This window comes from Syngnathus acus, chromosome 19 (genome assembly GCF_901709675.1).
Source record: "Syngnathus acus chromosome 19, fSynAcu1.2, whole genome shotgun sequence".
NCBI classification, from domain to species: Eukaryota; Metazoa; Chordata; class Actinopteri; order Syngnathiformes; family Syngnathidae; genus Syngnathus; species Syngnathus acus.
The window spans coordinates 442,307-458,295 of record NC_051103.1 but is presented as its reverse complement, the minus strand read 5'-3'; the positions used below and the strand labels follow the sequence as shown (position 1 = coordinate 458,295).

Below are 15,989 nucleotides of genomic sequence, written 5' to 3'. Positions count from 1 at the left end.
TGTGCAAAACTGATAAAGACATACCCCAAGCGACTTGCAGCTGTAATTGCAGCAAAAGGTGGCGCTACAAAGTATTAGCGCAAGGGGGCCGAATAATATTGCACGCCCCACTTTTCAGTTTTTTATTTGTTAAAAAAGTTTAAATTATCAAATAAATTTTTTTCCACTTCACGATTGTGTCCCACTTGTTGTTGATTCTTGACAAAAAATTAAACTTTTATATCTTTATGTTTGATGCCTGAAATGTCACGAAATGTTGAAAGGTTCAAGGGGGCCGAATACTTTCGCAAGGCACTGTATTTCCCCTAGCTACTCATTTTTCTCATTTTATCTCTACCACCTTTATGATTCACAAAGACTTTGAATTCCAAGTAAAACACTGTTTGTTTACATCCTAATACTTATGCCCACCAAAATTAAAAATTATAGTGACCAAATTTGCTTGTACACACTCATCAGGTGAGGGGGGGTGTTGGTGGAAGGAGGGGTGGTTCAACAAGTACGCGAATGAATGAATGAAAAAGAGTAAAAAAGATGAATGCTGTAAATACTTTGTGTTGATGCAATATGATTGATAAAGAGTTCATAGTCAATTTTAGTTCATTACAGAAAATGTATGGATCGCTTTGCCCCCCCCCACTAATTCTGTCATAACTCCGCTGGTTATACTAATAGATACGTATGCACCTCTCCCAATGCAACATTAGTAGGCAGCACCAGTTTTAAAAAAACGGTGGCCCATTTTGTTCCCCCTTACAAATGAGAGGGCAGCTGGCTACGCAACATTATTGCTTCAGTCAAAGAAAGATGTTATATCGTCTACTAACCGTCCGGTCACCGTCTGTTTTTTTTTCAGTCATTGCTCTAGTAACAAACCATTCCACATTTGTGTTCATCTCTGAGGGCTCGCCTCTGTAAGGTCCTAGCCTTAAGTTAAAAGGATAAACCCTCGGCCCACTGACAACATGAATACAATTAGTTTAAATATTGAAGGCTTTAGCAATAATAAAGCAAAGATCCTTTCAGACCTCCAACCAGATGTCTTGTGTCTGCAAGAAACACATAGGATGAACAACCAGCCCTCTGTACCAGGAATGCACTTGGCTATTGACATCGCTAACCAAACATCTGGAAGTACCATAATTGTTGGGGACAAATCATCAGTTTTGAGCACAGCAAGAATTGAAGCTGGCCCCATTGAAATAATCAAATTAATCAATAAGACAAAACACCTGACCATCATCTCTGTTTATAAACCCCCAAATGAACCATTTGAGTGGCCTCCCACCTTAGACCTCCAAGGGAAAATGCATCTTATCATTGGAGACTTTAACAGCCATAGCCCAAACTGGGGCTATGAAGATGGAAATGGGGAAAAGGTAACTTAATTGGCTCTTAACAATAACCTTGAGCTATTATACGACCCAAAATACCCTCCCACCTTCAACAGTGCAAGATGGAGAAAGGGGTACAACCCAGACCTAGCTTTTGTTACCTCAACAAATCCCAATATCCTTACAAGAACAGTCTTACAACCTATACCAAGGTCCCAACACCGACCTGTACAAATCACATTCCACCCAGTTGTAAGAGCTACACAATCAAAATATCTCCCCAGGTTCAATTTTAAAAAAGCAAAATTGACAGGTTATAAGGAATTTATTGAACAGCGTATTGATGCCATACCACCCGAGCCTGATCGTTACGATAAATTTGTTCAACTAGTATGGAGGTCAGCTCAACAAACATGCCTAGAGGCTGCAGAAAGGAGTACATTCCGGGAATGACTGATCAAATTAAAAAACTTATAACTCCCTATACAATGAAGACCCGTTTAGCAAAGACACCATTGAAATGGGAGAGACAGTTCTATCTCAACTGAGCCAGGAGAGTCAACAACTAGCTCAGTGGCCTAGTGGTAGAGTGTCCGCCCTGAGACTGGAAGGTTGTGGGTTCAAACCCTAGCCGGGTCATACCAAAGACTAAAAATGGGACCCATTGCCTCCCTGCTTGGCACTCAGCATTAAGGGTTGGAATTGGGGGGTTAGATCACCAACTGATTCCCGAGCGCGGCACCGCTGCTGCTCACTGCTCCCCTCTCCCCCAGGGGATGGATTAAAACCACACGGGGATGGGTTAAATGCAGAGGACAAATTTCACCACACCCAGGTGTGTGTGTGACGATCATTGGGACTTTAATCTTTAAATGATTCCCGAGCGCGGCACCGCTGCTGCTCACTGCTCCCCTCTCCCCCAGGGGATGGATCAAAATCACATGGGGATGGGTTAAATGCAGAGGAAAAATTTCACCACACCCAGATGTGTGTGACGATCATTGGGACTTTAACTTAACTTTAACTTAACTTAACTTTAACTTAACTTTAACAACAATGGCTTGATCTTGTAGAAAATATAGACATGACTCACAACAGCAAAAGGGCATGGTCAACCATTCGTAGACTAAACTATGAGAATAAACCACCTCAAAGAATAACAGCAGTAAATCCAAACCAAATTGCTCACCAATTAATTGTAAATGGCCGTCCAAATAATAAAGAACACCATCAAAGGAAAAGGCAACAGGAGGAGATGAAGGCAGCTCTCTTAGATGGTAATGATTACCTCCCACCTTTCTCTCTAGAACAGGGGTCGGCAACACGCGGCTCCAGAGCCGCATGCGGCTCTTTAGCACACCCCTAGTGGCTCCCTGGAGCTCTTGCAAAAATGCGTGAAAATGGAAAAAGATGTTCTTTTTTTTTTGTTTTGTTTTGTTTTTTTAAATATGGTTTATAGATTGTAATCATGACACAAACATTCTTATGCTGTAGAAAATGTATGTAGTTGTAAATATATTAAAAATACAGAATTTCAGAATGGCGCAAAATTGCGTCATAGCAAGCGACACAGCACAGGCGAGTTGTGAACAAACAGGTGTGTGAGTGACGGGCCATGGATTCAAAAGGCAAAAATACAAAGATTGCTGATGAGAGGCTTTAAGAAAGAATGGACTCAACTATTTGCTTTCATTGCCAATGCTGAAGGATTGCCTGAATGTTTGATTTGCAATGAGAAGTTGTCAAATATAGCAAGAAGAGCAATTTGGAGCGACATTTTCAGCGAAAGCATGCTAAATTTGATGCCGATCACCCAGTTGGAACTGAGAGGAAAGGTGCAATTTGAGGAACGAAAAAACAGTATCAAGAAGTGGATTGTATCTGTTGGATTTTGGTCCACAATTTGGGAAGCACGCTATCCGCGCCTCACAGCAAAAGCCATAGCCAATCACCTTTTATCCAATTTACCGTAATTTTCGGACTAAAAGTCGCTTCGGAATATAGGTCGCATTAGCCATAAAATGCACAATAACGTGAAAAAAACATATACATATAAATCGCTCCGGAGCATAAGTCGCATTTTGGGGGGAAATTTATTCAACAAAATCCATCACCAAGATCAGACATGAACGAGCAACAACAGGCTAAACGATAGGTATGCTAACGTGACATAAACACAAACGAAGAGCTGAGAACGGGCCTGACGTAACATTCAGATTTATTAAAAAAAACTATTACATAAATAACACGTTTATAAAACCATCTGTGTCACTCCAATTCACTAAATCCATCGATCGTCCTTTGTCAACAATGGGTGCGCGCCGCTGACGTGCTTGCACTTCAAAATATTCCACAGGCGCATATAACGATATATAAATTAGATATCAAATAACTATTATATAAGCAATAATATTATCAAACCATCTGTGCACTCTAAGTCATTAAATCCATCGATCAAATTCCTCGTCCTTTGTCAACAACGCCGCGCGTGCGCCCTGATGTCAGCCTCGTCGTTATTCCACAGATCTAGTATATAACTATATTGTGGCGTTAACAAAGTACAAGGAAAGACGTGGGTTTGGTAAACGGTTCTGTATTTAACAAAACGAACTTCCAGGCGTGTGGCGGCGTGGACTTCCAGCCACGGAGGTGGAAGAGAGATCCATAGAATAGGACCGGGCGTGCGTAAAAGCCATGACCGAGCCCTATCCACCGTCCCCGGACAGCCACCCGGCCGAGCGCCGGCCCCCGACTTCTATCCACGGAGGTGAAAGAGAGCTCTGTAGAGCAGGACCGGGCGTGCGTAAAAGCCATGTCCGACCCCCATCCACCGTCCCCGGACAGCCACCCGACCGAGCGCCGGCCCCCGACTTCGATCCACGGAGGTGAAAGAGCGCTCCATAGAGTAGGACCGGGCGTGCGTAAAAGCCATAATAGTTTTTCAAACCTTCTGTGTCACTCCAAATCCTTAAATCCTTCAAACTCTTCGTCCTCCGTGTCACTTAGAAACAAAGCCGCTAATGATGCCGGTAGTACGTGGGGCCCTTCGTCATCTTCGTCATCCCGTGATCAATCTTTGTCCTTTTTGTAAACAAGCGCCACGCCGCGTCGCGCTGCTGACGTCACTTGAAATTCAAATTACAGTAATCCCTTGCTACATCGCGGTTCGTTTATCGCGGTTTTTATTTTGAGAATGTTTGAAAAAAAACACATATAAGTCGCTCCTTATTACAAGTCGCCCCCCCCACCCAAACTATGAAAAAAAACGCGACTTATAGTCCGAAAATTACGCTACTCACCGCATGCTCGTTTTATTTCTTCAGTTTTAGGAAAAGGCTAAGACACCGAAACAAAATTTAGACTTACACAGGTTGGTTGAGTTCGATCACAATTCTTGTTAAGAAAGCTCTGTTTTCAGGAAAGTACAATACAGCGCTGGGCCTTTCGTGCGACCATGCTCAAGAGCAGAAAGTCTCCATTCAGAAAAGGCAACGTTCAAGGTTCTTTGGTCAGCTTATATTCAGTTGCACATGCTAGTGTGGGCCGAGTTTGATGGGTGATGAGTCAGGGGGTGTGGCAAGTTCGCAGGAGAGATTGATTCCATGGGAGTGGGTGCTGGTTCAGTGAGAGATGGTTCCGTGGGGGTGGGTGCTGATTATGGGCGATTCGGTGTGTGTGGGGGCTGTTGTTTTCCATCCCATCTGTCGGCCTTGGCGATCACCTTTGGCCGGGTTCTTGGTTGTTTTCCTCCTGCCGCTCTTCCTCTGGCACCTCTACCGGTTTTATCTCCAAGTGTCCTTCCTGTAAACCATTCTTGCACATACGTACATCCACTGTCGCACACCGCCCATTCATCATTCTTTCAATTTTGTCGTTTTGTACGGAATTATGTGAGCTTTTGGCTGTGACATCATCAATTTATTAATGTTCCCTGACTATGCAAAGTTTGTACTCACCACTTACCATGTTTTTGTTTGTTTGTTATTTTGATACTCCATGTACTTGCTTACGTTATCATATTCTTAGTTTAATCATGCTTCCAACCATGTCTTTTCTTTGTTAGGCAAATTATTTCCCTCTGTCCAGAACGTTTAGTAGTAATCGAAAACTGTCGTCTAGCATTAGTCAAAACATAAGATATAATCAAGTACTGAACATTTTTAGATGACTTTGGCAGTGTCCATGATTTAGAAAATCATCAGGCAGTTCCTTAAGGGTCATTTAGCTATTCAGGCAATATATCAAAAAAACATTTGTTATTTCAAAGTGCTCAGAAATACATATCAGATCATAATTATAAAAACCTTTGTCATTACCACCTATCAAAAATGTCTAGTTATGTCTTCTTATTATCTTTCTTATCTTTTATTCCTATTATTCTTACTGATTTGGTGTGTAGGTATAATTATATGCTTAAAATGTTTCTTTTATTGATTTAATATGTGAATATACTTGTCTGCTTATGTACTTTATTCAATGAGGTTTGATCATATCTGTTTTTGTAGCTAGGCAGGACTTTTTGTATTTCGACCCCATTCCTTCACATCTCCAAACTCTACTCCTGCGGGAAGTTTTGTTGCAGCCTGAGAGTTAATAAAGCGCGGAAAACCATTTACCTATGGCGAGTACATGAAGGATCCATTCGTTAAAATACAGAAATAAAATATCCGACACAGTTGACAACTTACTCACACCAGACTAAGCTGGGTTCAGGCCAGGACGATCTTGCTGCGGTCAAGTACTTAACTTAACCCAGTACATAGAGGATCGTTTGAACAACAAGTCACTGGAACCGTGTTTGTAGATCTAACAGCAGCATATGATTCCGTCAATCACAGAGGTCTACTTATGAAAGTGTCCAAAATGCTGAAAAATAGGACTATAGTAGAAGTAATTAGAAGTCTCAGAAAAGCCCAAATTCTATGTAGAGAGGAATGGCGTTAAAAGCAGATGGCGGATGCAGAAGAATGGCCTACCACAGGGTTCAGTCCTGGCACCCTTGCTATTCAACATATACACCAATGACCAACCTTCGCCAACAAATGTTCGCAGATTCATCTATACGGACGACCTATGTCTGGCCATACAAGCTCGTACCTTCCAAGAGGTTGAGACACAATTAACAGCAGCCCTAGAGGAGATGAAAAATTATGTCAAATGGTCTCTAAATCCAAATCCACTTAAAACTCAAGTGTGTGCCTTTCATCTGAGGAATAGAGATGCCAATCGCAAGCTCAAGATCCTTTGGTGTGGCAAGGAACTAGAACATCATCAGTTCCCAGTGTATCTAGGGGTCACACTGGACAGAACATTATCATTTGCCACCCACATGCAAAAACTAACTCTTACTCAAAAAACTAGCAGGGAGCCAACGCTCAAATGCTTAAAACATCTGCCCTAGCCTTGTGCTATGCACCAGCAGAGTACTGTGCACCTGTGTGGAGTAGATCATCACACGCAAAGAAAATAGACCCATTACTTAACGAAGCTTGTAGAGTAATTACAGGAACACTACGGCCCACTCCAATTAATACCCTATAAGCTTGCTGGTATTAACCCTCCAAACATCCGGCGGCAGACAGCAGCTAAACCAGAAAAGCACAAGCAAACCTTGGACGCAAGACACCCATTGCATCCCCATGAGCCTGTTCCGAGGAGACTGAAATCTAGAAAGAGTTTTGTTATTGAGGAGGAACTTCCACCCCATATATCAGGACAAAAGTATAGAGTGGACCAATAGAAGGAATCTGAACAAAGGAATACCATATTTTCACGTTTATTAGGCGCGGATAAAAGTCTTAGATTTTCTTCAAAATGTGCGGCGCGCCCTATCATGCAGTGGTCCCTATGTGTGTTGATGTTGTAAGCCGGACGTATTAAAGAGCGCCATGAGAACGTTAAAGGGAGAATTGTGGCCGTGGATTTGCAGTACGCCCCGCCCTGTGTGTGTGTTGTTGTATGGCGGACGTAGTAGAGAACGCCATGAGAACGTTAAAGGGGGAAGTGTGGGCGGTGGAAGTGTGGGCGTGGATTGTATATAAAAGAACGGGTACATGCGTCATGCAAAACATCGTTGCTATGACAGCAGTGAAAATGGCAAAGAGACACGCTTATCAAGCACAGTTCAAACTGAAGACCATCAGCTACGCGGAGGAGCATGGAAATCGAGCAGCCGCGAGAGAATTTGAAATCAACGAATCGATGGTTCGCAAGTGGAGGAAGCTGGAAAACGAGCTCCGACAGGTCAAAAAGACGCATCTGAGTTTCCGCGGACGTAAGGCGAGGTGGCCCGAGTTGGAGGAAAGTCTCGAACAGTGGATCATCGAGCAAAGAACGAGTGGGAGAAGCGTTTCGACGGTCACCATTCGACTAAAAGCAGCAACGCTAGCAGAACAAATGAAAATTGAACATTTTCAAGGAGGTCCGTCTTGGTGCTCTCGTTTCATGAAACGGTACCATTTTTCCATCCGGACCAGGACTACGTTTGCGCAGCAACTTCCAGCAGATTATAATGAAAAGCTGGCCATCTTTCGCTCCTATTGCAGCAAACGCATCGCCAACAAACACATCCAGCCCAGCCACATCACCAACATGGACGAGGTGCCGCTCATTTTCGACATCCCGGTGAATCACACTGTGGAGAAGAAAGGGACCAAGACGGTCGCGAGACGCACAATGGGATACGAAAAGTCTTACTGTTGTGCTTGGCTGCCATGCTAATGGACAGAAACTGCCGCCTATGGTGATTTTTAAGAGAAAGACTTTGCCTAAAAAGACGTTTCCAGTAGGAGTCATCATTAAGGCAAATAAAAAGGGCTGGATGGATGAGGAAATGATGAGTGGCTGAGGGAGGTGTATGTAAGGAGACCAGGTGTTTTTTTCCACGCATCACTATCGCTGTTGATCTGTGACTCGATGCGTGCCCATCTCACAGCCGATGTGAAAAAACAGGTGAAGCAAATGAACGCCGAGCTTGTTGTCATGAGCTTGAGGCACGACAAAGCAACTCCAACCGCTGGACATCGGAGTGAACCGGCCGTTCAAAGTAAAGCTGCGAGCGACATGGGAGCGATGGATGACCGATGCAGAGCATAGTTTCACTAAGAGTGGAAGGCAGCGCCGGGCGAGTTACGCCACAATTTGCGAATGGATTGTGGATGCTTGGGCTAACATGTCTGCTGGCACTGTTGTGCAAGCTTTTCGTAAAAGCCGGCATCATAGCCGAGGAGCCACACGGCACGGAAAGTGACAGTGAAGAAAGTGAACCTGGCATGTCAGTTGGAGATTTAGCGCTGCTGTTCAATTCGGAAACAGAGGATGAGGACTTCAATGGGTTTAATTGATGACCATTACCGGTAATAGAAATGTGAATACCAAACGCAGTTTTGCTCCCGCTTCATTTTTAAATACGCACACTTGTATGCTTGTGTGTGTGTTGTTGTTGCAGTTGCCATGAGAACGTTTACGGGGGGAGTGTGGGCGTGGATCTGCAGTGTGTTTGTGTGTGTGTGTGTGTGTGTTTGTGTGTGTGTGTGTGTGCGTGTGCGCATGCGCGCGTGTGTGTGCTGTCGTCACAGCCGATGTGAAAAAACAATTGAAGCAATGAACGCCGAGCTTGCTGTCATTCCGGGAGGCGCGACAAAGGAACTCCAACCGCTGGACATCGGTGTGAACCGGCCGTTCAAAGTAAACATGTAAAACAAGTAAAGCTAACATGTCTGCTAGTACCGCGTGTGCGTGCGCGCGCGTGCACGCGCGTGTGGTTGTTGTAAGGCGGACGTAGTTGAGAGCGCCATGAGGACGTTAAAGGGCTAAGTGTGGGCGTGGATTGTATATATAAAACTCGCACCCTATGAGCCGTTGCACCCTATGTGTGTGTTAAACACAGTCATGGCACACAACTGAGACCGCACCTTTTATTACAATGCGTCTTTCGAACATGAAAATACGGTACCCCCAACAGTGCTGTTCAAGACCCCACCGAAGAAATTGCTGATGTGGCACATCTCCCTAGAGGCAGCTGGTGTGCCCTTAATAGGGCAAGATCAGGAGTATATAGGACAGGTCAGATGGAGCCTGGGGACGGATCAGTCGTGTGAGTGTGGAGAGGGAGCCCAGATCATCGAGCATATCCTCCGAGCGTGTCCCTTATCATGCAGCCTGAACAATGCTGACTTGCTGAATGTGAATCAGAACACCCTAGAATGGTTGGTTGTTTGGCGTGACAAGCTATGATGATGATGACCACAAACACTCCAACACTCTCCATCCCCTCTTTTTCCACTATTTTGTAAACATTTCCCCTTTGGAGAACAATTTTCATTACCATAGTCTATGTCACTATGTACTGTCACTAAATCCTCCACAAATGGCCCATCCAATTCCACACCACTGGAGGGTTTTTCTTTTGCCATTTCCTTCACTTTTTCCACCCAGGTGACGGACCACTTAATATAAGGCGCCCAGCTCACCTTTGTAATTCTCTTGACTCCACACAGTAGTCATTGAGCCATCTATGTCCTATGTCAAAATTCCTTCAGGAATGTCGATCATGAGGGCCTGCGTCAAATCAACAACAGAGTGAACCTGGGCCCGCTGCCCATCAGGCCCAGGCTCCGCATTAATTTCACAGCCAATCTCATTAACTACTTAAAAGTGTACCAGGCTTGCGTCCTCGGAACATTGCTGTACGGTAGTGAGTCATGGACCACCTATGCTCGCCAAGAGGACCGACTGGAAAAGTTTCATATCCGGTGTCTATGTTGGATTCTGGACATCACTTGGCAAGAGCGCGTCACGAACATTTCGTTGCTGGAAAAGGCTGGTAGACTAATCATTCCAATTTGTCACCCACACATTTTTTTATTTAAATCTCTCACTTGAATTTACACCATAGAAATATACTTCACCCTATCATATAACAAGATATCGTCTCAAATATTTCCATCCTTTTTGTCACTTCTTTTTAAATATATATGTATAGAGAGTCTTTTTTTATTTGTTTTTTTAATCTCTTTTTGAGTTTTGACACACCCTGACTGTTTGGCAGGCTTGTGCCATTCTCTCACCTCTGGTATATCAATTTTAGTAGGGCTGCTTTTCGAGAATTCGTATGCACTCGATAACACTCTTTCACCCCTCTGAGGCTGTTTGACAAAGTTGAAACACTCTTGCACCTCTGGTGCATTTACTGTAGGCCTGTATAAATATGTGTAGCGCTTTGAATGAGGTCTGTTTATGGGCGTGTGAGTTATGAGTCAGCAGCAACGTCGTCGTTAAAAAGACTGGTTGTGTAATACAGGCCCAGGCTCTGAGGATATGTTGTGGAGCTTTTAAAACTTCTCCAGTGGGTCCCTTACAGGTGGAGATGCGTGAGATACCCTTGGACTTGAGGAGGAAACAAATCATGGTTAACCTCTGGATTCATATGAAGAGCTGCTATTTTATTATTATTATTATTATTTTATGTTATTATATATATTTTTTTACTTTTATTATTATTATTATTAGGGGGTCACTGAGCCATTACTTAAATGAATAATAAACTAATACATTTTTGCCAAGCCTGATGTATGTCCAGCTTCATGAGTTTTTGTGCATGTTTAGACGCTCAAATTTAGCAAAGTTTTCTTGGGAAACTCACGGCATCAGTGTTTTGCGAAAAGTCCATGTTTTAGCATCATGAAGGCCTTAACACTTTTCCAAGGAAATATTAAGTCAATCTGGTTGACCCGCTAGTAGGAATACAAAACAAAACAAAACTTTTATTTGCTGGAGCCAGTAGGTGTATAATTGAGGTATGATAAAAACTACATTTGTAGATGTTTTCAGGCCCGGACTCTCATCAAGTGTGTGAAGTTTTTACAAGCTATGATCATGTGGGTTAAAGCAGCTTTGCTGAATTTTGAAGTAAATTCTAAATTATACATAAAATTACAACTACCAGTGGTAAAAAATAAAAGCACCCTCTTAAACAGGAAGTGGTCTATCCGAGACACATTTGGCCCTCAAACGAGTAGTATATTACTAACGTTGACCATAATAGGAGTATATTACTGAAATGACTTGTTGCATTTTGTGTGTGCAACAGGTATGAAATGCTTGACGCTGCCAGAAACAAAGTGCGAGTAAAAGCCTGCTACGTGATGATGGCAGCCACAATAGGTGCCTGCTTGTTGATGGTCCTCCTGGGCAAACAGGTGAGTGTTTTGTGTGTGTGTTCGAACACAGTGAGTTCTGTTGTGTGTGTGTGTGTGGGTGGGTGGGGGGGGGGGGGTATTTTACTGCAAAAATAGTGGAACTTTCAAAGCTGAGCAGAGGTAGGCAACTTTGGTCTTCAAGGGCCGACCGGTGTCCTGCATGTTTTCTATGACCTACTGTTGCAACACACCTGATTCAAATAGTCAGATAATAAGCAATTAGTCTGCAGAAGCTAGATAACTATCCTGATCATTTGAATCAGGGTGTGTTGCGTCAGGGAGACCTTTAAAACATGCAGGACACCGTCCCTCGAGGACCGGAGTTGCCAACCCATGCGTTACCAATTACCAGTTACCAATGCATGCAGTGGCCTCTAATCTTTTTGAGAGCGAGAGCTATTATTGCGAAGGGCTACCAGTTTTATGCCTGAAAATTTGCTGAAATTACTTTCATGTTTAATACATTTTCAGACACTGATCATGTTGATGATATGGGGTGTCCAGATCCAATATGTATTAATAGTGGATATCGGTCCTACATCAGCCAAATAAAAATCTGGATCTCGCATGCAGAGCCCATGTGATGATGTCAGCAGTTTGGTAGTCCATAACATGTTTGGCCGTCTTAACCTGGCTCGGGTGGTGGACATCCAAGCCAGCTTTACTTTTTTAACTTTACTTTTTGCCACACTGCTGGATACTATAAAATTAAGATTAAGATTAAAGTCCCAATGATCGTCACACACACACCTGGGTGTGGTGAAATTTGTCCTCTGCATTTAACCCATCCCCGTGTGATTTTAATCCATCCCCTGGGGGAGAGGGGAGCAGTGAGCAGCAGCGGTGCCGCGCTCGGGAATCAGTTGGTGATCTAACCCCCCAATTCCAACCCTTAATGCTGAGTGCCAAGCAGGGAGGCAATGGGTCCCATTTTTATAGTCTTTGGTATGACCCGGCCGGGGTTTGAACCCACAACCTTCCAGTCTCAGGGCGGACACTCTACCACTAGGCCACTGAGCTGGTATAATTGAGTAAACTTAATCAGAGGCGGTGCTGGCTACTTTTGTGCCCTGGGCGAACCCATACGCTCCAAAAAAAAACATTTTCTTGCAAACACTATCTGGTCCGTCAAACTACCTTAACATTGATCACGTCACATATGCGTGCATCAGGTAATGTGGTTGTGCATGCACCGTCCGTTTTTAGGTAATGTGGTAGTTTTCAGGTAACGTGGTAGTGCGTGCACTGTTCGTTTTAAACTTTTTGAAAATTTTTTGTATGTACCGTAATTTTCAGACTATAAGTCGCGTTTTTTTTCATAGTTGGGGGGGGGGGCGACTTATAATAACGAGCGACTTATATGTGTTTTTTTTTTTCAAAAATCTTCCAAAAAAAGTGAAACCGCGATAAACGAACCGCGATGTAGCAAGGGATTACTGTAATTTGAATTTCAAGTGACGTCAGCAGCGCGACGCGGCGTGGGGCGGCGGTTGTTTACATAAAGGACAAAGATTGATCACGGGATGACGAAGGGCCCCACGTACTACCGGCATCATTAGCGGCTTTGTTTCTAAGTGACACAGTGGACGAACAGTTTGAAGGATTTAAGGATTTGGAGTGACACAGAAGGTTTGAAAAACTATTATGGCTTTTACCCACGCCCGGTCCTACTCTCCGGAGCTCTCTTTCACTTCCGTGGATTGAAGTCGGGGGCCGGCGATCGGCCGGTTGGCTGTCCAGGGACGGTGGATGAGGCTCGGACAATGCTTTTACGCACACCCGGTCCTACTCTACCGAGCTGTCTTTCACCTCCGTGGATGGAAGTCGAGGGCCGGCGCTCGGCCGGGTGGCTGTCCGGGGACGGTGGATGGGGCTCGGTCATGGCTTTTACGCACGCCCGGTCCTATTCTATGGAGCTCTCTTCCACTTCCGTGGCTGGACGTCCACGCCGCCACACGCCTGAAAGTTTGTTTTGTAAATAAAGAGCCGTTTACCAAACCCACGTCTTTCCTTGAACTTTAACACTACAATATAGTTGTATAGTAGATCTGTGGAATAACGACGGGGCTGACGTCAGAACGCACGCGCGGCGTTGTTGACGAAGGACGAGGAATTTGATCGATGGATTTAATGATTTAGAGTGCACAGATGGTTTGATAATACTATTGCTTATATAATAGTTATTTGATATCTAATTTATATATCGTTATATGGGCCTGTGGAATATTTTGAAGTGCAAGCACCGTCAGCTGCGCGCACCCATTGTTGACAAAGGACGATCGATGGATTTAATGGTTTGGAGTGACACAGATGGTTTGATAACATTATTGCTTATATAATAGTTATTTGATATATAATTCATATATCGTTATATGGGCCTGTGGAATATTTTGAAGTGCAAGCGCCGTCAGCGGCGCGCACGCATTGTTCACAAAGGACGATCAATGGATTTAATGAATTGGAGTGACACAGATGGTTTTATTAACGTGTTATTTATGTAATAGTTTTGTGAATAACTCTGAATTTTACGTCAGGGCCGTTCTCAGCTCTTCGTTTGTGTTTATGTCACGTTAGCATACCTATCGTTTAGCCTGTTGTTGCTCGTTCATGACTGTTCTTGGTGTTGGGTTTTGTCGAATAAATTGCCCCCCAAAATGCGACTTATACTCCGGAGCGACTTATACGTATATGTTTTTCTTCACTTTTTTGGGCATTTTAAGGCTGATGCGACTTGTACTCCGGAGCGACTTATAGTCCGAAAATTACGGTATTCATTTGGGCCCAAGCAACAACCGCTACGAGGAGGGACCTTGTGTTTGAATACCGTATTTGTCGGACTATAAGTCGCGGGTTTTTTCCATAGTTTGGGTTGGGGGGCAACTTATACTCAGGAGCGACTTATATGTGTAATTATGCACACATTTTTACTTGATCAATAACACATTACTCCACATGTTATTTTCACTTTAAACCGCATGAGAGCGCACTATGGCTGTGGAATAATTGGAGCCTCACTGACTGAGTTCCATTCACTGACTTCAGGAGTCACGAGATTTTATGATTTGGAGTGACACAGATGGTTCGAAAAACTTGTTATTTATGTCATAGTTATTTGATGTATAGTTTATTTAGAGTAGCAACGTCTATGTTGTTAGACTTCAGTATTTTACGATTGTCTAGCAAGGCCGTGAAGGCAGCGGGGAGGGGAGACGGGAAGAGCGATCAAGGGCGCTTGCTTATAGCACTGTGTTGGCTCATATGTTGAGCTCTTGTTTTGTGAAATAAAGAGCCGGTGACCAAACCCACGTCTTGCCTGGTACTTTGGTAACGCTACAATGTAGTTATATACGTAGATCTGTGGAATACTTGGCGCCGCAACTGACAACGAGTATGACGTCAGCAGCGCATGGAGTTCCGGAGTCAACAGCTGTTTTTTTTTTTTTTAAAGTGACACATAGGACGAAGATTTCGATGGATTTAATGATTTGAAGTGACACGGATGGTTCGATAAAATTGTTGTTTATATTATAGTTTGATATATACTGTATTGGCCCGAATATAAGACGACCCTGATTATTAGACGACCCCCTCTTTTTCAAGACTCAAGTTTGAAAAAAGACTTTTTGAACACCAAATTTAATTTTCATTCAGAAAATGATTACATCTGAAACAAATGATTATAACAATATATTCGAGAGAAAAAACACGTTATTTTGCCCCATTGAAATCATCCAAAAACTATCTATCACATCTTAATATCTGAACATTTAAATATGTAAACTAAAGTGCAATCACATTTAAATGAATGACTTCTGGTTTATGAAATGTAAATAAATACTGTGATAAAAGAACAAAATTGCAATAACTGCATTAACCATCAAAGTGAAGTCTAACTGTAACTGTAGTCTTGAAACAAATCTGAATAAGGAAAAACATTGCTATAAAATAATGCAAACAGCTACCGCTATTGTTGGGGAGCCTGAGCCATAACTCGGATGGTTATGCTCTTTTCGCCCCCGGGTGTCGGTCAAAACACAGGAGGGAAGCCGTGATTCAGTTTTGATTGCTTTACTGAATTATTGGCAAAAAAGTAACAGTCACTGTGGCTCATAGGGGCATACAGGCAAAGTGGCAAAAGGGTATAGGCACATGTTTTGTCTCAAGGATGTGAGAGCAGGTGTGTGTAGTGTACATGGGTGAGTCTTTGAGATTCTTGTGTGTGATTATTGTATGATGCGTGTGAATGGTGTGTGGAGTGTGTGTGTGTGCGTGTGTGCGTGTATCTGTGCGTGTCAGAGTCAGAGTCAGCTTTATTGTCAATTCCTTCATGCTAAGACACACAAAGAAACCGAAATACCGTTCCCCCTATCCCACGGTGACGAGACACAGTACACGATTAACACACAAGTAAAACAACGGGGAGAGAGTTCAGGACCCCAACAGCCTGGAGATCACA

At 43.4% G+C, this 15,989-nt stretch overlaps 1 protein-coding gene across 2 annotated transcripts in view; it reads left to right on the top strand.

The window, feature by feature from the left end:
* The window catches only part of fam162a (family with sequence similarity 162 member A), a 69,233-nt gene that overhangs the window by 34,075 nt on the left and 19,169 nt on the right, over nucleotides 1–15,989 (top strand). For both annotated transcript variants that reach the window (XM_037277501.1, XM_037277502.1), the window contains one exon: nucleotides 11,425–11,533. In XM_037277501.1, the coding sequence (XP_037133396.1) occupies nucleotides 11,425–11,533 (109 nt within the window). The remainder of the gene's footprint in view (nucleotides 1–11,424; nucleotides 11,534–15,989) is intronic.